The sequence below is a fragment of the Salvelinus alpinus genome, chromosome 18 (genome assembly GCF_045679555.1).
Source record: "Salvelinus alpinus chromosome 18, SLU_Salpinus.1, whole genome shotgun sequence".
In the NCBI taxonomy this organism is placed as follows: Eukaryota; Metazoa; Chordata; class Actinopteri; order Salmoniformes; family Salmonidae; genus Salvelinus; species Salvelinus alpinus.
Window position 1 is genome coordinate 3,595,130 of NC_092103.1, and position 21,420 is coordinate 3,616,549.

General features: G+C 42.8%; 2 protein-coding genes across 2 annotated transcripts in view; both read left to right on the forward strand.

Annotated features, from left to right (window-relative positions):
- On the forward strand, window positions 1-3,956 carry LOC139543533 (exosome complex component RRP4-like). Its single transcript, XM_071349701.1, has 9 exons — window positions 1-185; window positions 789-890; window positions 1,085-1,130; window positions 1,224-1,313; window positions 1,498-1,563; window positions 1,777-1,845; window positions 1,947-2,123; window positions 2,341-2,469; window positions 2,696-3,956. The coding sequence occupies exons 1-9, from the start codon at window positions 58-60 to the stop codon at window positions 2,774-2,776; spliced, it is 888 nt and encodes a 295-aa protein (XP_071205802.1). The 5' UTR covers window positions 1-57; the 3' UTR covers window positions 2,777-3,956.
- A 517-nt stretch (window positions 3,957-4,473) lies between these two features.
- LOC139544477 (tyrosine-protein kinase ABL1-like) overlaps window positions 4,474-21,420 on the forward strand; it is a 66,220-nt gene continuing 49,273 nt past the window's right edge. The window contains exon 1 of the mRNA XM_071351612.1: window positions 4,474-5,921. Within this exon, the coding sequence (XP_071207713.1) occupies window positions 5,789-5,921 (133 nt within the window). The 5' untranslated portion in view covers window positions 4,474-5,788. The remainder of the gene's footprint in view (window positions 5,922-21,420) is intronic.

The following is a 21,420-nucleotide window of genomic DNA, read 5'->3' on the forward strand; positions in this document are numbered from 1 at the left end:
ATCTGATGACGTCAATTACAAGCGCCGTTTGAGTTAACAGAACAGAAGACAGAAAGCATGGCTGCGGATATGAGATTGCCAACTATTCGGAAACAAGTAGCGTTATCATCCTCTCTGTCTGCTTTGGATGGAAAAGATCTAGTTGTTCCCGGTGATGTGATCACATCAGATACAGGGTTTATGAGGTATGTCTACAAGCTTGTATGAACATCACAAGAACAAGGTAACAGTCTGTCAACATGCTGCTCCCATCTAATACAATTTTGAGTCTGAGTTTTATCTCTTTACTGTAAATCAATATTAATCGACGTCTTGTTTATTACCTCTTTGCTTTAGATAGGTAGTTAGCTATATAGCTAGGAAGCTATTGATATTGACTAGATATATCAGGTCTCACTTGTTAGTGCATAAATACACTACATGATCTAAAGTATGTGGACACCTGCTCGTCGAACATCTCATTCCAAAATCATAAAACAGCCCCTGTCAGCAACAGGTGTGGCTGAAATAGCTGAATACAATCATTTAAAGGGGTGTCCACATACTTTTGTATATATAGTGTAATATTCTGCAAGTGTCACTCGTAGAGTAGCTAAGGTTAGGCTTACCTATTTACTTGATTATTGTTAATATTTGCTGCACAATTTCAAGTTTCTCTTAAATTAATCATAGAACTTATACCAAGTTAATTTGAATGATATTGATGGGCAGTAATTTACTTGCATACAGGACATTTTAAGTGGGTATATAGTGAGTCATGACTAGACCATAGATGCTTTTCATTCTAGGGGTCATGGGACTTACATGGATGAAGAAAAACTAACAGCCTCTGTGGCTGGAGAGGTGGAGAGAGTGAACAAGCTCATCTGTGTACGGCCGCTCAAGACCAGGTAAGTGGACCAGGTGTCACAGTAATGTCTGTAATCCTAGGGTTAGATTTACCCCACTGGTTAGCTACTGACTCTGTTTTAATACAACTTTTCCATTGCGCAGCATCTGCTTTTATTGTATCACCCTGTTTGTCTGTAAAAAAACAAAATCACTTTTTATCACTTGTGCCATCTTTATCTGTTCTTATTCCCAGGTTCAACGGGGAGGTTGGAGATGTGGTGGTTGGGAGGATCACAGAGGTATGTTTCTGTTTGAGGTGGTAAAGCTAATAGTGCCCTGGGGTGATCGTGCTTCTCCTGGTTGGAGCTTAGTGTTTGTCTGCCATTTTGTAGGTGCAGCAGAAGCGCTGGAAGGTGGAGACCAACTCCAGACTGGACTCTGTGTTGCTGCTGTCCTCTGTCAATCTGCCCGGAGGAGAGCTGGTGAGTGGAATGGACAGCATATATCTGGGAATTAGGAAATGTGGTTGGGTAATGTGTGCTTGTTCCTCTTAGCACCCGGTGCAACCAAGTAGTACTGACACTGTTGGTGAAACTTCTTTGGATATTTGTTTACATTCTCTTTCTCGGTCTTACCATCAATCAATCTTTCTATATCTGTCCTTAGAGGAGACGGTCAGCAGAAGATGAGCTCACCATGAGAGACTACCTTCAGGAGGGGGACCTCATCAGTGTATCCTCTGACGCTTATCACCAACCTGGGCCCTTCTGCCTTTATAATGTCCATCCTACCTTCCAGCCTACTCTACATGGAATTTTATTATGTTTAGATTCCTTTCTTTGGCTCTACCATCTACTAGTAGCAAGTGTCATACTCTCATTGATTATGCATTATATTTTGTATGTGACTATGGTCAAAATTCTCCTTGACCAAGTTTACGCTCAGGCAGAGGTACAGTCTGTTTTCTCAGATGGAGCGCTCTCTCTTCACACCCGCAGTTTAAAGTATGGAAAGGTACGATTATGAATTTTTTTCTGTGTAAATACCCTTTTTTAAGTGATTGAAAATGTAAACCATTTCTCATATCTTATTCCTTCGCACCTACATCACATCAGTTGGGGCAAGGAGTTCTTGTGCAGCTATCTCCCTCTCTGATCAAGAGACAGAAAACCCACTTCCACAACCTGCCTTGTGGGGCCTCCATCATCCTGGGCAATAATGGCTTTGTGTGGCTGTACCCCACCCCAGGACATCAGGACGAGGAGGCTGGAGGATACTACACCAGTCTGGAGGTAAGAGCTGCCTGGGGCTACACAGCTTTGAGCGGGAATACAATGGATCCAACCGCTATGTAGATACACACACATTTTAGTAGCACTTCATTGTATCTTTCAACAAGACATAACGTTTTTACTTTCACTAGATTGTTATATTATCTACGCTGACCCTTCTGTTCCCCTTTTTCACCTCACTGTAACCTCTCCCTCTCTCCCCGCCTTGCCCTCTTAGCCTGTCTCTCTCTCAGATCGGGAGGTGATCTCACGGTTGAGGAACTGCTTGCTGGCCTTGGGGGCACACAAGGTGCTTCTGTACGACACCAGTGTGCTCTACTGTTACGAGTCATCACTCCCACACCAGGTAACACTGTCTATACTGATCTAGGTAATGGAAAGAGGATCTGAGGGAAGCAAACCTTTCCATTCATTCAATTAGATCATTCTTTCAAAAGGGACTCGACGCAAGCCATTTTGTATGACACATGATCTATAGCCATCCAAGTCCTAATGATGTTGCATTTTTAGCGAATTCCATCAGACTTCAGAGTTCACAAAGCATATTTAGTTACAGGTTTCTCTCTTTCTAGATCAAGGATATCTTAAAACCAGAGGTGATGGAGGAGATTGTGATGATGACGCGTCAGAAACTTGTCGAACTGGAGGGTTAGAGTACCAGATGCAACCTTCCTTAACGTAATGGAAGGTTTGTGTTCCCTGCATTCCAAGTTTAGGCATCAAGGCCTTAAAACCACATTGGGGACTAAACCCAAGGTCTGAACTTGTCTCTCAACCAGAAGATACCGTGACCTGTATATCCCCTTTTTGATACAATCTTCTGGCTTCACCAGGAAATGTATTTCTCTGCAGTTTAGTTTATGAAGCCAAAAATATAAATGCATCAAGTGTTGGTCTCATGTTTCATGAGCTGAAATGAAAAAATCCCTGAAATTTACCATACACACAAGAAGCTTATTTCTCTCAATTTGTGTGTACAAATTTGTGCACATCCCTGTTAGTGAGCATCTCCTTTGCCAAGATAATCCATCCACCTGACAGCTGTGGCATATCAAGAAGCTAATTAAACAGCATGATCATTGCACAGGTGCACCTTGTGCTGGGGACAATAAAAGGCCACTTTAAAATGTGCAGTTTTGTCACACAACACAATGCTACAGATTTCTCAAGTTTAGAGGGAGCATACAATTGGCATGCTGACTGCAGGAATGTTCATCAGAGCTCTTACCAGATAATTTTATGTTAATTTCTCTACCATAAGCTGCCCCTAGTGTCGTTTTAGAGAATTTGGCAGTACGTCCAACTGGCCTCACATGTAACCACGCCAGCCCAGGACCTCCACATCTGGCTTCTTCACCTGTGGGATAGTCTGAGGGGGCGTGGTGAGGAGTATTTCTATCTGTAATAAAGAAACTTATTCTGATTGGCTGGGCCTGACTCCCCAGTGGGTGGGCCTGGCTGCCAAGTGTGTGGGCCTATGCTTTCCAAGGCCCATCCATGGCTGCACCCCTGCATAGTTGTGAAATCTATAGATTAGGGCTTAATGAATTTATTTCAATTGACTTATATGAACTGTAATTCAGTAAACTTTGAAGTTGTTTATTTTTGTTAAGCATATAAACTATAGCTATGTTTCTCAATAGACATCTATATTGGAGAGGGATGGTAATTGATTTACTGAATTAAAGTGTTCCTGTGTTCTGCAACCAAGGACCCAGCTGTTCCTCATTTCTTTGTGGTTGTTTTTTAGAGAACTGTAGTAGATGACTGTTGATAATGTGCCATACTTTTGTATGAATAACTACTCTTTTGAGAAATAAATACTCAGAGCTACTAATGCCTCAAGCTATCAGTGTGTAAAACCTTGCTCTTATCATGCTTGTAAGTAGTGTGTTTTTATTTACAGGTTTCCCAATTAGATTATTTTACTTCAAGGGCACATGTAATGAGAGATCCTTGTGGAGGAATCTTAGACAGCCTCACAATGTCCATTAAAAAAAGTGTTTTTCCTCACCTAATTCTTTTTATGTTTTGTTTACTCCTACTTTCAAAAGATGAGTTGAAAAGTCAGTAAATACAAAATAGGGAAGGAAAATGCATACCAGCTTGCAAAGCCTTCCTCCTAACGTTTTGGTTCATAAAATCAACTTTACTTGATCAACAGTTGATCATTTGCTGTCCTTTTATGTCAAGTCTATGACTTGTGCTACATTTTACATAGTACATACAGTATGTCATGTCCCATCACAGAAGATATTGTCTGGGTCCCATCTACTTGCCCACGCATGAACGCACGCTCTGACGTAAAACGTATCCCCACCCCCACATTTAGTAAACCACCTTGCGTACGGAAATATGGCGGCCTCAGCGACGACTGTCCTACCGGTGTATATTGTTAATATTTTATCGAAAGAGCAATAAATACGTTTAGAAACGAGGGAGATAGAAACGACGAGCTTGCTAGTTGCACATGTTGAGAAGGAGCTGCGAAAACGCCCAAGAATCACACTGGTTGGCTCGAGAAGTTTGGAGTATGCGCCTTGGTTAAAGTGCCTGGGTCGGGGTGCACGGGAGAGAAACTCTGCAAGACAGAAAGAGTGAACACGAAGTTTGAATAGGAATTGAATACTAAGGGTTGGGAGGACACTGGACATTTCGACAAACCTTTATTAATGTTGTCAATATTGAGTCAAGCGAGACGACGAAGTACACCGTCCGAAGTTAGAACTGGTTATTAGTAGTTTGACTGTTCCGATGTTAATTACCAGGGTCTCGCGCGGCATACCACCATCTAGCCAGTAAGGCTAGCTCCATCGTTAGCTGGAGCTAGTTTTCTAGCTAGTATTCCAACAAACAAAATGTTGCACAGCCATTCTTGCATCTTCATAGCTACTAAAGAACATTCAGTTGTCAGAAGTTGTATTCAAATACAGAGCGTGTTTAAACCATTTACACTTGCTTTCTGGTGAAGCAAGTGCCTACCATCTGAGTAATGCCAACGTTAGTTAGTTAGCTAAGTTTCCCATGATTTTTCCTCAAACACATTTTATCCCGCGGTAGTGTCTTGTCATGCATAATTGTGGCCTGAAAAACACTGCGAGATGTCCAGATGACAGCAAAATTTTAGCTCAATGTCAAATATACAATCAGTCATGTCAAATCAGTGGATTGCATGGTGCTGAAAATCAATACGTTTGTTGACCAAATATGGAACGTAGGCCTACATTCTGTTATTACATGCTGGATGAATGTATGCCATCATAATTAGGCCTTAGATCTTCATGTATGTGTCTTGATTGGGGCTCCTCCAGCATCCTCCTATGTGACTGCCTGTGTCTTAAATAAAAGACACAAGTGCCATAAGAGACCAGATCTCATCTGACAGTAAGACTCTACCAAAGCAGTCAATGCATGATCAAGAGGGTGGAATCAGTGAGAAGGACTTGCCGGTCTATTTGCCATTGCATTGACCTCCATCAAAAACCCCTGGATTGGTGACAGAGGTGGGATGCAGAAGTGAACATCTGGAGAGGCCAAACTGACTGAGGGAAATCGCACCACGGAGGTGGTCCCTGCTCTCCATCCCCTGCCCACCAGGTGCCCCGGACCCAGGCACTGAGAGAGCCCAGTTTGGAGACCCGGCTGCGGCCTGGCACCCTGCCCTTATGGGGCAGCAGCCGGGGAAGTTTGTTGGGGACCAGAGGAGACCGAGTCTGCAGGCGCTGCACTTCATCAAGGGTGGGAAGAGAGAGTCATCACGACATGGGGCCCATCACTGTAACGTCTTCGCTGTGCATGGTAAGAATATACTTTCTGTACAATAACATCAGACTGAAGACGGCAAGGCCGTGCGGTTGATTCCGTTTCTGCAGAAACATGGACCCTTAACAACGTGATGAAACTTTGTTGCTCTTTGCTAAAACAAGCAAGGTGTTATAGCAAACCAGCACACATAGAAAGGTGCAGCAGCACACACAAATAGAATCTATGGCAGCACATGCAGTCAGGAGTGGAAGAGAGGAACAAATATGTGTCAAAAATAATTATACTGAACAAAAATAGAAACTCAACATGTAACAATTTCAATCGAAATGTTCATGTTTTTCAATCAACAAACAAAACACATTCACAGATGTGGCAGACACAAATAATATAATAAAATATAAAACAAAACAAACACATTTGCAGCAGCACTATCTGTGATCATGTTAGCTATTTTATTAGCTGAGATAACAAGCAAAAAAATTGTTTTTACAGCACCTTACACAACATGTATATACACTCATCTCCCAATTCACCCCATTCACTCTGTCCAATTTGAAATATTGTTGAGTATTGGAGACCAGACCAGAATCAAACCTGGGCTGTCTCTTGCGGAGGTCATAAGTGAGATTTTCAAGAGGAAGAAAGTCCACAATCTGGTCAATCTACATTTTAAATGTAGGAGAGGAATTAGACGCCCACAGTAGGTGAATACATTTTTTTGAAAAGTATGTGATGGTCATAAACACATTTTCTCCGTCTGGATCAAGAACAAAGTCCCGCTGGGCATTAAGAAGATAGAGACAGGGGGTCATATCAAACTGTACATCTAGTATGTTCTGTGCAGCAGTATGTATAGATTGCCAAAATCTGATAATTTCTCTACAACTCCAAAATACATGCATATAGGTTCCACTTTCAGAGTTAGAAATGTCTGTATTCATTCTATGTAGTCTCACTGTGGTGAAATAAAATGTGTAAAAAATATATATAATTAGATTCTTTTTTACATTAGTAGAGGAGCAGTATACCCTGTCCCAAAGATCCGCCCATAACTCATCACTGATAGCCAGACAGGTTCTTTTCCCAGATTTCTTTCAAAGGAGTGAAGGAGGAGCCCACATTCTCAGAAAGGAGTCAAGATATAGGAGATTTTGCCTTTGATGGATTGTGCTGTAGCAAGAAGGTTCTCAACTTCATTCAGCTGAGCTCTAAAACCTCCCCTTGGAAGTGAATGAGGAAATTACGTGTCTAATTTAAAGATCTGGGAAAAAACGAAATTCGATTTTTTGAATTCACTGAATTCACTGCAGAGCACTTGAAAGGATTTCAGTGTAGTTGTGTTCTGATGAAACAGGTCTGAAAAGGTATGCCGGAGATTAAAGTTGGCATTACGCAGGGCTTTTGGCAAGTCTGGGTTGCATACTATAGGCGAGTGAGAGCATATCTGAGAGGAAATGCCAAGGTATTTCTTACAGTTCTTCCATCCTAGTAGAGTGTTGTAAATCACAAAGGTTTTGGTGATGTTGCCCACTTCACTAAAGTTATTAATGAATACAATTGAGTTTAGGGGCAATGAACCACAGGATTGGGCCTCTATCTGAATCCACATTGAGGCTTGTCTGTTTGTGATTCATGTTAGCAGGTTGCGAATTTGGGCAGACCAGCAGTACAATTGAAGGCATGGAAGGGCAAGACTCCCCTTAGATTCAGGTTTCGAAAGAGTGGAGAACTTGATCCTAGGTGTTTTTTTTGCCCCATTATAAATTTGGTGATGCTTTGGTTGGCGGTTTTGAAAAAAGAAACTGGGAGATGGCATGGGAGCATCTGAAATAAATAGTTCAATCTAGGGAGGATGTTCATACGCATAACATTGATTCTTCCGACTAAGCTAATTGGGAGGGAGATCCAGGTATGGAAATCGTTCTTGATGCGATCCAGGAGTGGGAGATAATTTTCCTTGAAACGGCTATTCAGAGCTTGTGTTGCAAAGATCCCAAGGTATTGAAACCCCTGTCTTCCATTGGAACAGGCAGAGTATCTTCATTTATCTGTTATTTTACCAGGTAAGTTGACTGAGAACACATTCTCATTTACAGCAACCACCTGGGGAATAGTTACAGGGGAGGAGGGGGATGAATGAGCCAATTGTAAACTGGGGATTATTAGGTAGCCATGATGGTCAGATTGGGAATTTAGCCAGGACATCAGGTTTAACACCCCTACAATAAGTGCCATGGGATTTTTAATGACCTCAGACAGTCAGGACACCTGTTTAACATCCCATCCAAAAGACAGCACCCTACACAGATTGTCCCCAATCACTGCCCTGGGATATTTTTTAGACCAGAGGAAAGAGTGCCTCCTACTGGCTCTCTAACACCACTTCCAGCAGCATCGGGTCTCCCATCCAGGACCAACCCTGCTTAGCTTAAGAAGAAAGCCAGTAGTGGTATGCAGGGTGGTATGCTGCTGGCTGGTGAGTGTAAGATTGAGAGGGTCAACAATGGATTTGTTCAAATGTATCTTATGTCCTGAAAACCTGCCGTACTGAGCAATTGTCTAAAATGAGAGGGAGGTATTTCTCAGGGTTGGATATATAGAGCAAGACGACATCCACATAGAGCAAAATCTTTTGCTGAAGGCCGCCTGCAGAAACACCCATAATACTTGGATTGCTCCGTATCAACTCTGCCAAAGGCTCCACCCCCAACCAATAGAGAAAGGGGGACAGCGAGCATCCTTGTCTTGTGCCACTTCCCAAAGGGAATCTGTCAGAATTAAAATCAATTTGATTTGTCATGTACGCTGAATACAGCAGGTATTCCTTACTGTGAAATGCTTACTACAAGCCCTAACCAACATTGCAGTTCAAGAAATACTTACTAAATAAACGAACGTAAAAAAAACCCAGAATCAAATCAAAAAGTAACAAGAAAATTACATAAAAATAACGAGGCTATATACAGGGGGTACTGGTACATTCAGACCGTTAGTAGTCACCATGGCATTTGGATGAGAATATAGGGACTGAATCCATTTAATAAAGTTTGGGCCCATATTGAACTTTTCTAAGATTGAGAACAGAAAGCTCCACTCCATCCTGTCGAACGCCTTCTCAGCATCCAGTGAAGCCAGCAGGACAGGGTTCTTCTGTTGGTTTACTTGATCTATAATATCAAAAAGACTACGAATGTTATCAGAAGAGTATCTGTCTCTAATAAATACAGTTTGGTCCGCTTTTACTATTTTGGGAAGAGGAGTGTTTAGTCTTTTGGCGAGCAATTTGGTAATTATTTTATAGTCGAAATCCAACAAGCTTATGGGCCGGAAGGACGAGCAGGATAGAGGGTCATTGTCTTTTTTGACCAACACTAATGCTGGCTGTGTACATACTCTGGGAAAGCTCAGTTTTTGCAAAAATCATCCAGCATTGACATGAAAATAGCGCTAAACTGAGGCCAAAAAGCTTTGTAGAACTCACTGGGTAATCTGTCTGTGCCTGGAGACTTGTTAGGTGGCATGGCGATAATTGCCTCCAGGACCTCCTCAGGAGTGGAGGAGGAGTTGAGATCTTATTGATCGGTCTGATAGTTTTGGAAGCGAGATTCCCTCTAGGAATGAATGGAGTTCTGCATCTGTATATTTTCTCTCAGAAGTAACATTTGCAGTAAAAATCATGAAAAGTTACGTTTATCTTATTTGGATCATATATGACCTCGTCATCTGCTGTTTGGATGGCCATGATTGTACACTCTGACTGAACATTGGTAAGCAAGCAATCTGCTAGCCCTATTGCTATACTCATGGTATTTCTGTTTAGTAAAGAACGTTTTTTAATTTTTTTATCTCCTGAGTATAGTTCAAGTTCAGTTTGACTTTGGCTGCTTTATCCTGGAGCAGCCTGGAGTTGACTCCAGGAATTGCTGTCTGGGTATTGTTTATGTACTTTTTCACAGCGTTCCAGCTCCCTCTCAAGATCTAACATGTGTGCTTCCATTGCTTTTTTCTTTGAGGAAGCATATGCAATTAGATGACCTCTTAGTGTGGCTTTGGCAGCGTCCCACATTGTGGCCGGAGAAACAGGAGAGTCATTGTTGTCTTGTGTGTAGTTGTCTATCCATGTAGTAACCAATGTATGGAATGCTTCATTTGACAACACGATGTTGAATTTCCAGCCTTTGACCTCGGGATGTTTTTACAGAGGTCAACGCAGAGACGGACAAAGGTCTGAAAGTGCTATGGGTCCGATTGTAGAAGTGGCAGCATTTATGAAAAACTTGGGGATAAAAATGTAATCTATACGAGAGTAGGTGTTATGGACATTGGAGTAGTATGTATTGTCCATAGATTAGCTATTAGTCGCTCTACAGATATCTATCAGTCCCATCTCTTTAGTAAGCGAGTTCAACATCTTTGCCGATCTAGGGTTTGTGGTGGGGATTTGAGATGATTTGTCCAGAGTTGAGGGTACAATAAAACATTTCCAGCCAGCACTCCAAAGGAAACACAATGCTCATTGAACAGGGTTCTCATTTTCAAAATGTGTATTTATTTATTTCACCTTTATTTAACCAGGTAGGCCAGTTGAGAGCAAGTTCTCATTTACAACTGCGACCTGGCCAAGATAAAGCAAAGCAGTGCGACAAAAACAACAACACAAGAGTTACACATAAACAAACGTACAGTCAATAACACAATAGAAAGATCTTTGTACATTGTGTGCAAATGTAGAAGAGTAGGGAGGTAAGGCAATAAATAGGCCATGGAGGCAAAAATAATTACAATTTAGCATTAACACTGGAGTGATAGATGTGCAGATGATGATGTGCAAGTAGAGATACTGGGGTGCAAAAGAACAAGAGGAAAAGTAACAATATGGGGATCAGGTAGTTTGGTGTGCTATTTACAGATTGGCTGTGTGCAGGTACAGTGATCGGTAAGCTACTCTGACAGCTGATGCTTAAAGTTATAGAGGGAGATTTAAGTCTCCAGCTTCAGTGATTTTTGCAATTCGTTCCAGTCATTGGCAGCAGAGAACTGGAAGGAAAGGCGGCCAAAGAAGGTGTTGGCTTTGGGGATGATCAGTGAAATATACCTGCTGGAGCGCGTGCTACGGGTGGATGTTGCTATGGTGACCAGTGAGCTGAGATAAGGTGGGGCTTTACCTAGCATAGACTAATAGATGACCTGGAGCCAGTGGGTTTGGCGACGAATATGTAGTGAGGGCCAGCAAACGAGAGCATACAGGTCGCAGTGGTGGGTAGTATATGGGGCTTTGGTGACAAAACGGATGCCACTGTAATAGACTACATCCAGTTTGCTGAGTAGAGTGTTGGAGGCTATTTTGTCGAGGATCGGTAGGATAGTCAGTTTTACGAGGGTGTGTTTGGCAGCATGAGTGAAGGAGTCTTTGTTGCGAAATAGGAAGCCGATTCTAGATTTCATTTTGGATTGGAGATGCTTAATGTGAGTCTGGAAGGAGAGTTTACAGTCTAACCAGACACCTAGGTATTTGTAGTTGTCCACATATTCTAAGTCAGAACTGTCCAGAGTAGTGATGCTAGTCGGGCGGGAGGGTGCGGGCATAGCATGCATTTAGTTTTACTTGCATTTAAAAGCAGTTGGAGGCCTCGGAAGGAGTTTTGTATGGCATTGAAGCTCGTTTTGGAGGTTTGTTAGCACAGAGTCCAAGGAAGGGCCAGATGTATACAGAATGGTGTCGTGAAAGCAGGAGTATCAGTGTTAGGGGCGTATATGTTTAAGATAGTAATTGGTTGCCCATACAGTGACCCAGTAATCAGAATAAATCTCCCCTCCGGATCAGATATGTTTTTGTCAATTATGAATGGAACATGCTTACAGGATAAGTATGGCTGTGCCTCTACTGTTTGATTTGAAAGATGAGCAATACACCTGTCCCACCCAAGCTCTGCGGAGTTTAGCATGTTCGGCATCACAGAGGTGTGTCTCTTGTAAAAGCGCAATGTCTGCTTTTTCCTTTTTGAGAACGCATAGTAGGTTTTTCAGTTTTATTGCATGACCTAGCCCATGGCAGTTCCATGTCAGTAGATGGAAGGTACTAGTTCAAACTTCTTATGGCTGAGATCCCGTTAACGGGAAAGTGCAGGGCGCCAAATTCAAACAACAGAAATCTCATAATTAAAATTCCTCAAACATGCAAGTATTTTACACCATTTTAAAGATAAACTTGTTGTTAATCCCACCACAGTGTCCGATTTCAAAAAGGCTTTACGACGAAAGCACATCATCTGATTATGTTAGGTCAGTACCTAGTCACAGAAAAACACAGCCATTTTTCCAGCCAAAGAGAGGAGTCACAAAAAGCAGAAATAGAGATAAAATTAGTCACTAACCTTTGATGATCTTCATCAGATGACACTCATAGGACTTCATGTTACACAATACATGTATGTTTTGTTCGATAAAGTTCATATTTATATCCAAAAATCTTAGTTTACATTGGCGCGTTATGTTCAGTAATGTTTTGCCTCCAAAACATCCGGTGATTTTGCAGAGAGCCATCAATTTACAGAAATAGTCATAATAAACATTGATTTAAAGATACAAGTATTATACATGGAACTTTAGATAAACTTCTCGTTAATGCAACCGCTGTGTCAGATTTCAAAAAAGCTTTACGGAAAAAGCACCCCATGCAATAATCTGAGTACAGCGCTCAGAGACCAAAACAAGCCATACAGATACCCGCAATGTATTGTGTTGTGGAGTCAACAGAAGTCAGAAATAGCATTATAAATATTCACTTACCTTTGATCTTTATCAGAATGCACTCCCAGGAATCCCAGTTCCACAATAAATGTTTGTTTTGTTCGATAACGTCCATAATTTATGTCCAAATACCTCCTTTTTGTTCGCGCGTTTAGTTCCAAAATCCAAATTGATGACGCGCAGGCCAGACGAAAAGTCAAAAAGTTCCGTTACAGTCCGTAGAAACATGTCAAACGATGTATAGAATCAATCTTTAGGATGTTTTTAACATAAATCTTCAATAATGTTCCAACAGGAGAATTCCTTTCTCTGTAGAAATGCGATGGAACGCAGCTAACTCTCATGGGGGCGCGCCTGAGTGAGCTCGTGGCACTCTGCCAGACACCTGACTCAATCAGCTCTTATTCCCTCATCCTTCACAGTAAAAGCATCAAACAAGGTTCTAAAGACTGTTGACATCTAGTGGAAGCCTTGGGAAGTGCAATATGACCCCATAGACACTGTATATTGGATAGGAAAACCTACAAACCTCAGATTGCCCACTTCCTGGTTTTTGCCTGTCATATGAGTTCTGTTATACTCACAGACATCATTCAAACAGTTTTAGAAACTGTCAGAGACTCCAGTCACTCAAGTCATAGACTGTTTTCTCTGCTACCGCACGGCAAGCGGTATCGGAGCGCCAAGTCTAGGACCAAAAGGCTCCTTAACAGCTTCTACGTCCCAGCCATAAGACTGCTGAACAATTAATCAAATGGCCACCGGACTATTTACATTGACCCACCCCCCCTCCATTTGTTTTGTACACTGCTGCTACTCACTGTTTATTATCTATGCATAGTTACTTCACCCCTACCTACATGTACAAATTACCTCAACTAACCTGTACCCCGCACACTGATTCTGTACCGGTACCCCCTGTATATAGCCTCATTATTGTGTTATTATTTTTAATTTTTTACTTTAGTTTATTTGGTAAATATTTTCTTAACCAACAGTGTAGTTCAAGAAGAGTTAAGGGCTTGTAAGTAAGCATTTCATGGTAAGGTCTACACTTGTTGTATTCCGCGCATGTGACAAATAAACATTTATTTAAGAATTGGAAATTACTTTTGCGGAGCTCTCAGTTCCTGCGGTCATCTCGTTCAAGGGTCACGTGATCCCCAACATGCAACAATTTCAACAATTTTGCTGAGTTAAAGTTCATATAAGGAAATCAGTCAAGGGAGCATGCAAACGATGTCGGCATGTTTCAAAAGTGTTGCATAAAGATTTGTTGGCATTTTATTGCTTTGAAATGTATAGGAATGAAGGATGCAGGTAGTGTTGTCCGTCTGGTGTAGAAGGATTGTTCTACTTAGTTATATCACCATCACCAGCTGGGTGTTCTGTGTGCAAGGAGTTTTGAATATTCGTTTTATTTCCTGTTACAATCCAGTTATTGTAGTTGAAGAGGAAGTTACTGCAAGGCCGTGTGCAGTATTGACATGATCACAACTGTTTTACAATAGTGTAACCAGTATTTGACTAGGCAGGTGTTATCTGACTTGTCTACTGAGATACAGTGCCTTCGGAAAGTATTCAGACCCCTTGACTTTTTCCACATTTTGTTACGTTACAGCCTTATTCTAGAATGGATTAAATAAATGAAAATCCTCAGCAATCTACACACAATACCCCGTAATGACAAAGCGAAAACAGGTTTTTAGAAATTTTTGCAAATGTATAATAAACAGATATACCTTATTTACTTAAGTATTCAGACCCTTTGCTATGAGATTCGAAATTGAGCTCAGGTGCATCCTGTTTCCATTGATCATCCTTGATGTTTCTACAACTTGATTGGAGTCCATCTGTGGTAATTTTAAATTGATTGAACATGATTTGAAAGGCACACACCTGTCTATATAAGGTCCCACAGTTGACGGTGCATGTCAGAGCAAAAACCAAGCCATGGGGTCGAAGGAATTGTGTGTAGAGCTCAGAGACAGGATTATGTCGAGGCACAGATCTGGGGAAGGGTACCAAAAAATGTCTGCAGCATTGAAGGTTCCCAAGAACACAGTGGCCTCCATCATTCTTAATGGAAGAAGTTTGGAACTACCAAGACTATTCCTAGAGCTGGCAAAGTGGCCAAACTGAGCAAACGGGGGAGAAGGGCTTTGGTCAGGGAGGTGACCAAGAACCCGATGGTCACTCTGACAGAGCTCTAGAGATCCTCTGTGGAGATGGGAGAACCTTCCAGAAGGTCAACCATCTCTAAAGCACTCCACCAATCAGGCCTTTTTATGGTGGCCAGATGGGAGCCACGACTCAGTAAAAGGCACATGACAGCCCGCTTGGAGTTTGCCAAAAGGCACCTCTAGACTCTCAGACTATGAGAAACAAGATTCTCTGGTCTGATGAAACCAAGATAGAACTCTTTGGCATGAATGCTAAGTGTCACATCTGGAGGAAACCTGGCACCATCCCTACGGTGAAGCATGGTGATGGCAGCATCATGCTGTGGGGATGTTTTTCAGTGGCAGGGACTGGGACACTAGTCAGGATCGAGGCAAAGCTGAACAGAGCAAATTACAGAGATCCTTCATGAAAACCTACTCCAGAGCGCTCAGTTCCTCAAACTGGAGCGAAGGTTCACCTTCCAACAGGACAACGACCTTAAGCACACAGCCAAGACAATGCAGGAGTGGCTTCGTGATAAGTCTCTGAATGTCCTTGAGTGGTCCAGCCAGAGCCCGGACTTGAACCCAATCAAACATATCTGGAGAGACCTGAAAATAGCTGTGCAGCAATGCTCCCCATCTAACCTGACAGAGCTTGAGAGGATCTGCAGAGAAGAATGGGAGAAACTCCCAAAATACAGGTGTGCCAGGCTAGCAGCGTCATACCACAGAAAACTTAATGTTGTAATCACTGCCAAAGGTGTTTTAACAAAGTACGTAGTTAAGGGTCTGAATACTTTGTATTTTTAGAAATTGGTAAACATTTCTAAACCTGTTTTTGCTTCGTCATTATGGGGTATTTTGTGTAGATTGAGGAAAAATTATTATTTAATACATTTTAGAATAAGGCTGTAACGTAACAAAATGTGGAAAAAGTCAAGCGGTCTGAATACTTTCCGAAGGTACTGTACAGGATTGTGTCCTTTTCAATTGAAATAAATAAATTAGGCCCTAATCTATGGAATTCACATGACTGGGCAGGGCGCAGACATGGGTGGGCCTGGGAGGGCATAGGCCCACCCACTTTGGAGCCAGTTTTGCCCCACAAAAGGTTTCTATTACATACAGAATTACTCCTCAATTTCATCAGCTGTCCGGGTGGCTGGTCTCAGACAATCCCGCAGGGGAAGAAGCTGGATGTGAAGGTCCTGGGCTGGCATGGTTACGGGTTGTCTGTGGTTGTGAGGTCGGTTGGACGTACTGCCAAATTCTCTAAAACCACTTTGGAGGCGGCTTATGGTAGAGAAATTAACATTAAATTCTTCGGCAACAGTTCCGCCAATTGCACACTCCCTCAAAACATGAGGCATCTGTGGCATTGTTGTATCACAAAACTGGACATTTTAAAGTGGCCTATTATTGTCCCCCAGCACAATGTGCACCTGTGTAATGATCATGCTGTTTAATCAGCTTGTTGATATGCCACACCTGTCAGGTGGATTGATTATCTTGGCAAAGGAGAAATTCTCACTAGCAGGGATGTAAACAAATTTGTGCACAACATTTGAGAGACATTTATGGGATCTTTTATTTCAGCTAATGAAACATGGTACCAACACTTTACATGTTGTGTTTATATTTTTGTTTAGTGTAGATATATACGTTTTATGATCATCATAGTCCTAGTAAGGATGAAGTAGGGGAGCCAGTTCAAACAAAACAATACTAAAAGGTGCTGCCAGTAAATGGAAAAGAGGGCTGGAGTGATCTGGGTCAGTGGCAGGATTGTTTTTTTTTCTTTCTTCCTGCGATGAGTCGAGTAGGTTACGAGAGGATGTGAGTCATGTAGCTAGAGGAGGGAAATGTCAGCACTCAGTCACTTACATACGATGTTGTTCTGCTAACCTATGCAAAGTTTCTCACCGGGCAGGTTTAGACCTCCACACGCATCCAGGGAGAGAAGCAGAGAGGGGCAAGCAAAGACCTGTCCCCCCCTGTACCACTGTGTTGGGCTTCTAGAGATGGTAATTGGAGGAGGATAGTCTTTCCTACATGATTTCCTCTCGCATTTCATATAACAACAAGGGATATAAAGCGTGTGTCATTTGACCCCTGGTCATTGCTGTAGTTCCTTATCCGCTCTTGTTTTTTCTTTCAAGGGCGCTTGCACCAGGGCATGACAGCTGCCTGCTGGGATGTTTTTGCAGGGATTCAGGAAATGGAAATGCTGTGTAAATGGATCTAAAGGCAGTTGAGGAGATGCATTGTTTTCTTTCCCTTTGTCCCCTCAAAAACAAGCCTAGAACAGGAAGGAGGTAAGCAGTGTGGGTCGAGGATGGAGTTTGTAGGGCTGTGAAAGGAGTGAGGCCATTCCCCCAGATTCCTGACTTTCCAAGCTATTTCCCTCTGATGCTGCTGGCTGCATCTTGGCCTCTTCCACGATTCATGTAGGCTAACATATAGGAAATATACTGCCATTTTATAAGGCCTACATCCTTGGGAAAAATCGAATGAGGCAGCCCCACTTACCTGATTTAGCCCTAAGAATTATAAGAGGTACATTTATTTTGTCTGGAAAACAGACTCTGACATCTGCTTGGTCATATTACAATGCTTGCTTCGAGGCAAGCAACCTGCCTTGTTGCTTACCTCGCAGCAAGCATAGAAGGCATTTAGCTTGTCTGATAGGCTCGCATCACTGGGTAGCTCACGGCTGAGATTCCCTTGGTAATATGACCAAGAAGATGTCAGAGTCTTATGTTTTCCAGACAAAATTAATGAATGTCTTATTCTTAGGCCTAAGTCAGGTAAGTGGGGCTGCCTCGTTAGATTTTTCCAAGGATGTGGGCCTAATAAAATGGCATGAGAGCACCAGCTTTTCCGAACATCTGTGTGATCTCGCTCTCCGTAGCCGATGTGTACTTGGAGCATGGCAAGTGTCTTCACTGTCATTTACAAACTCCCTGACCCAGTCTGTAATACCTACATGTTTCAAGCAGACCACCATAGTCCCTGTGTCCAAGAACACCAAGGTAACCTGTCTAAATGACTATAGCCCAGTAGCACTCACATCTGTAGCCATGAAATGCTTTGAAAGGCTGGTCATGGCTCACATCAACAACCGATACACAAATGGCACAATCTCTATTGCACTCCACACTGCCCTCTCCCAAGAGAAACACCTATGTGAGAATGTTGTTTATTGACTACAGCTCAGCGTTCAACACCATAGTGCCCTCAAAGCTCAACATTAAGCTCAGGAACCTGGGACTGAGCACCTCCCACTGCTGCTTGATCCTGGACTTCCTGATGGGCCGCCCCCAGATGGTGAGGGTAGGCAACAACACATACGCCACGCTGACCCTCAACACGGGGGCTCTTCAGGGGTGCGTGCTTAGTCCCCTTCTGTACTCCCTGTTCACCAACGACTGCATGGCTACACGACTCCAACATCATCATTAAGGTTGCTGATGACATGACTGTGATAGGCCTGATCACCAATGACGATGAGACAGCCTATAGGGAGGAGATCAGTGACTTTCTTTCCCTCAGTGGCAGCAAGACAAAGGAGCTTATCGTGTACAACAGGAAATTCAGCACCAAGCACGCCCCTATCCATATCGACAGGGCTGTAGTGAAGCAGATCGAGAGGTGTCCGCATCACCAAGGACTTAACATTGAGTATGGCAACTTCTTGGCATCCGACCGCTAGGCACTACAGAGGGTTCGTGCGTACGACCCAGTACATCACTGGGGCAGAGCTTCCTGCCTTCCAGGACCTCTATACCAGGCGGTTTCAGATACCAGACAGTGTCAGAGGAAGGCCCTAAATTGTCAGACTCCAGCCACCCAAGTCATAGACTGTTCCCTCTGCTACCGCACGGCAAGCGGTACCAATGCACCAAGTCTGGAACCAACAACCCTGAACAGCTTCTACCCCCAAGCCGTGACACTGCTAAATAGTTAACCAAATAGCTACCCGGACTAACTCTTGACTCATCACATACGCTGCTGCTACTTCTTATCCATCCTTTTGCATAGTCACTTTACCACTACCTATATGTACATATCTACCTCAATTACCTTGTACCCTTGCACATCAACTCGGTACTGGTACCCCATGCACATCGCTAAGTTATCGTTAGTCATTGTGTATCTATTCCTTGTGTTATTCTCTTTCTATTATTTTTAAAATGTTCTCTCTGCATTGTTGGGTATTAAGCATTTCACTGTTAGACAACTCCTGTTGTTTCCGAAGCTTGTGACGAAGAATTTTTTGTTGTTGATCATTTTGACACTGCCCTGTGTAGGGTGCAGTCTTTCGGATGGGACGTTAAACCGGTGTTCTGACTCTTTGAGGTCATTAAAGATCCCATGGCACTTATCGTAAGAGTAGTGGTGTTAACCCCGGTGTCCTGGCTAAATTCCCAATCTGGCCCTCAAACCATCATGGTCACCTAATAATCCCCAGTTTACAATTGGCTCATTCATCCCCCTCCTCTCCTCTGTAACTATTCCCCAGGTTGTTGCTGTAAATGAGAACGTGTTCTCAGTCAACTTACCTGGTAAAATAACGGATAAATATATATTTTTAAATGTACCCCATAAATCTGAGAGGGAACAAAGTACGTGAGGATGGCTGGGCTGGCTGGCTGGCTCGGGGGGGGGGGGGGGGGGTGGAGGTGGAGAATTTTACACCTAAAACAGCTTTTTCCTGCAATCTAGTCAAAATCATTATGCTTAATTCTATGTAATTTTTAACAAATATTTTTCTGCATATCTAAGCATACCTCTTGATGTCTGTATCCTCCTGACTGGTGGTTATTTTTTTAAATAAACTAAATATGCATCTCTGCTAAAATCTGGGTAAAAGATTGAAAGGAATGGGAGTCTTATTCAATACAAGTTATTGTTTGCTTTTCTAAAGTCTACCAACCTTGCCAGCACGCATGCCAGCTAAGATGTTAACTTCAGCTCCCTGTTCACACATGACTGATTGGCCAAGCACGCCTACCACTCAATCATTAAGTTGGCAGATGATGCAACAGTAGAAGGCTTGATTACCAACAATGACAAGACAGCTTACATGGAGGAGTTGTGGGCTCTGGGAGTGTGGTGCTAGGAAAATAACCTCTCACTCAACGTCAACAAAACAAAGGAGATGATCGTGGACTTCAGGAAACAGCAGAGGGAGCACCCCCTTATCCACATCGACGGGACTGCAGTGGAGAAGGTGGAAAGTTTTAAGTTCCTCGGCGTACACATCACTGACAAACTGAAATGTTCCACCCACACAGACAGTGTGGTGAAGAAGGTGCAACAACGCCTTTTCAACCTCAGAAGGCTGAAGAAATTTGGCTTGGCACCTAAAACCCTCACAAACTTTTACAGATGCACAATTGAAAGCATCCTGTTGGGCTGTATCACCGCTTGGTACGGCAACTGCACCGCCCGCAACTACAAGGCTCTCCAGAGGGTGGTGCGGTCTGCCAAACGCTTCACCGGGGGCAAACTACCTGCCCTCCAGGACACCTACAGCACCCGATGTCACAGGAAGGCCAAAAAGATTGTCAAGAACAACAACCACCTGAGCCACTGCCTGTTCACCCGCTATCATCCAGTACGGGTGCATCAAAGCTGGGACCGAGAGACTGAAAAACAGCTTCTATCTCAAGGTCATCAGACTGTTAAACAGCCATCACTAGCACATTAGAGGCTGCTGCCTATATACTTAGACTTGCAATCACTGGCCACTTTAATAAATTGAACACTAGCCCCTTTAATAATGTTTACTAATTACTCATCTCATATGTGTATATACTGACTTCTATACTATTTTACTGTATCTTAGTCTATGCCGCTCTGACATTGCTCGTCCATATATTTATATATTCTTAATACCATTGCTTTACTTAGATTTGTGTGTATTGGGTATATGTTGTGAAATTGTTAGATATTACTGCACTGTCGGAGCTAGAAACACAAGCATGTCCCAAATATTTGGGATATATTTTATTGTACTGATCAACGACATTTGCATAAAGTAGCTTATTTTATAAAAGTGCGCGCTGTCTCTCTTAACCAGTAATGATGTCACTCACGAGGCAAGAGGGGGGTGGCCCGTCGGAACCCTATTCACACCCTGTCAGTTTGCTGAAGCAATAGATCATTTGGGAGAGACGTGAGAGAGACCTGAGACTATCATCCTCCAATTACCATCTCTAGAAGCCCAACTTTTATGTCACAAAGTGACACAAAGTCACAAAGTGCTGTACAGAAACCCAGCCTAAAATCCCAAACAGAAAGCATTGCAGATGTAGAAGCACGGTGGCTAGGAAATACTCCCTAGAAAGGCCAGAACCTAGGAAGAAACCAAGAGAGGAACCAGGTTCTGAGGGGTGGCCAGTCCTCTTCTGGCTGTGCCGGGTGGAGATTATAACGGAACATGGCCAAGATGTTCAAATGTTCATAGATGACCAGCAAGGTCAGATAATAATAATCACAATGGTTGAAGAGGGTGCAACAGGTCAGCACCTCAGGAGTAAATGTCAGTTGGCTTTTCATAGCTGATCATTCAGAGTTAGAGACAAAAGGTGCGGTAGAGAGAGAGTCCAAAA

What these genes read in the sequence shown, in the direction of transcription:
- LOC139543533 (XM_071349701.1), top strand. Translation starts at nt 58, where the DNA reads ATGGCTGCGGATATGAGATTGCCAACTATTCGGAAACAAGTAGCGTTA. An exon ending in TCAGATACAGGGTTTATGAG is followed by an intron (nt 186 to 788) that starts GTATGTCTACAA and finishes TTTTCATTCTAG; the next exon opens with GGGTCATGGGACTTACATGG. An exon ending in GTACGGCCGCTCAAGACCAG is followed by an intron (nt 891 to 1,084) that starts GTAAGTGGACCA and finishes TCTTATTCCCAG; the next exon opens with GTTCAACGGGGAGGTTGGAG.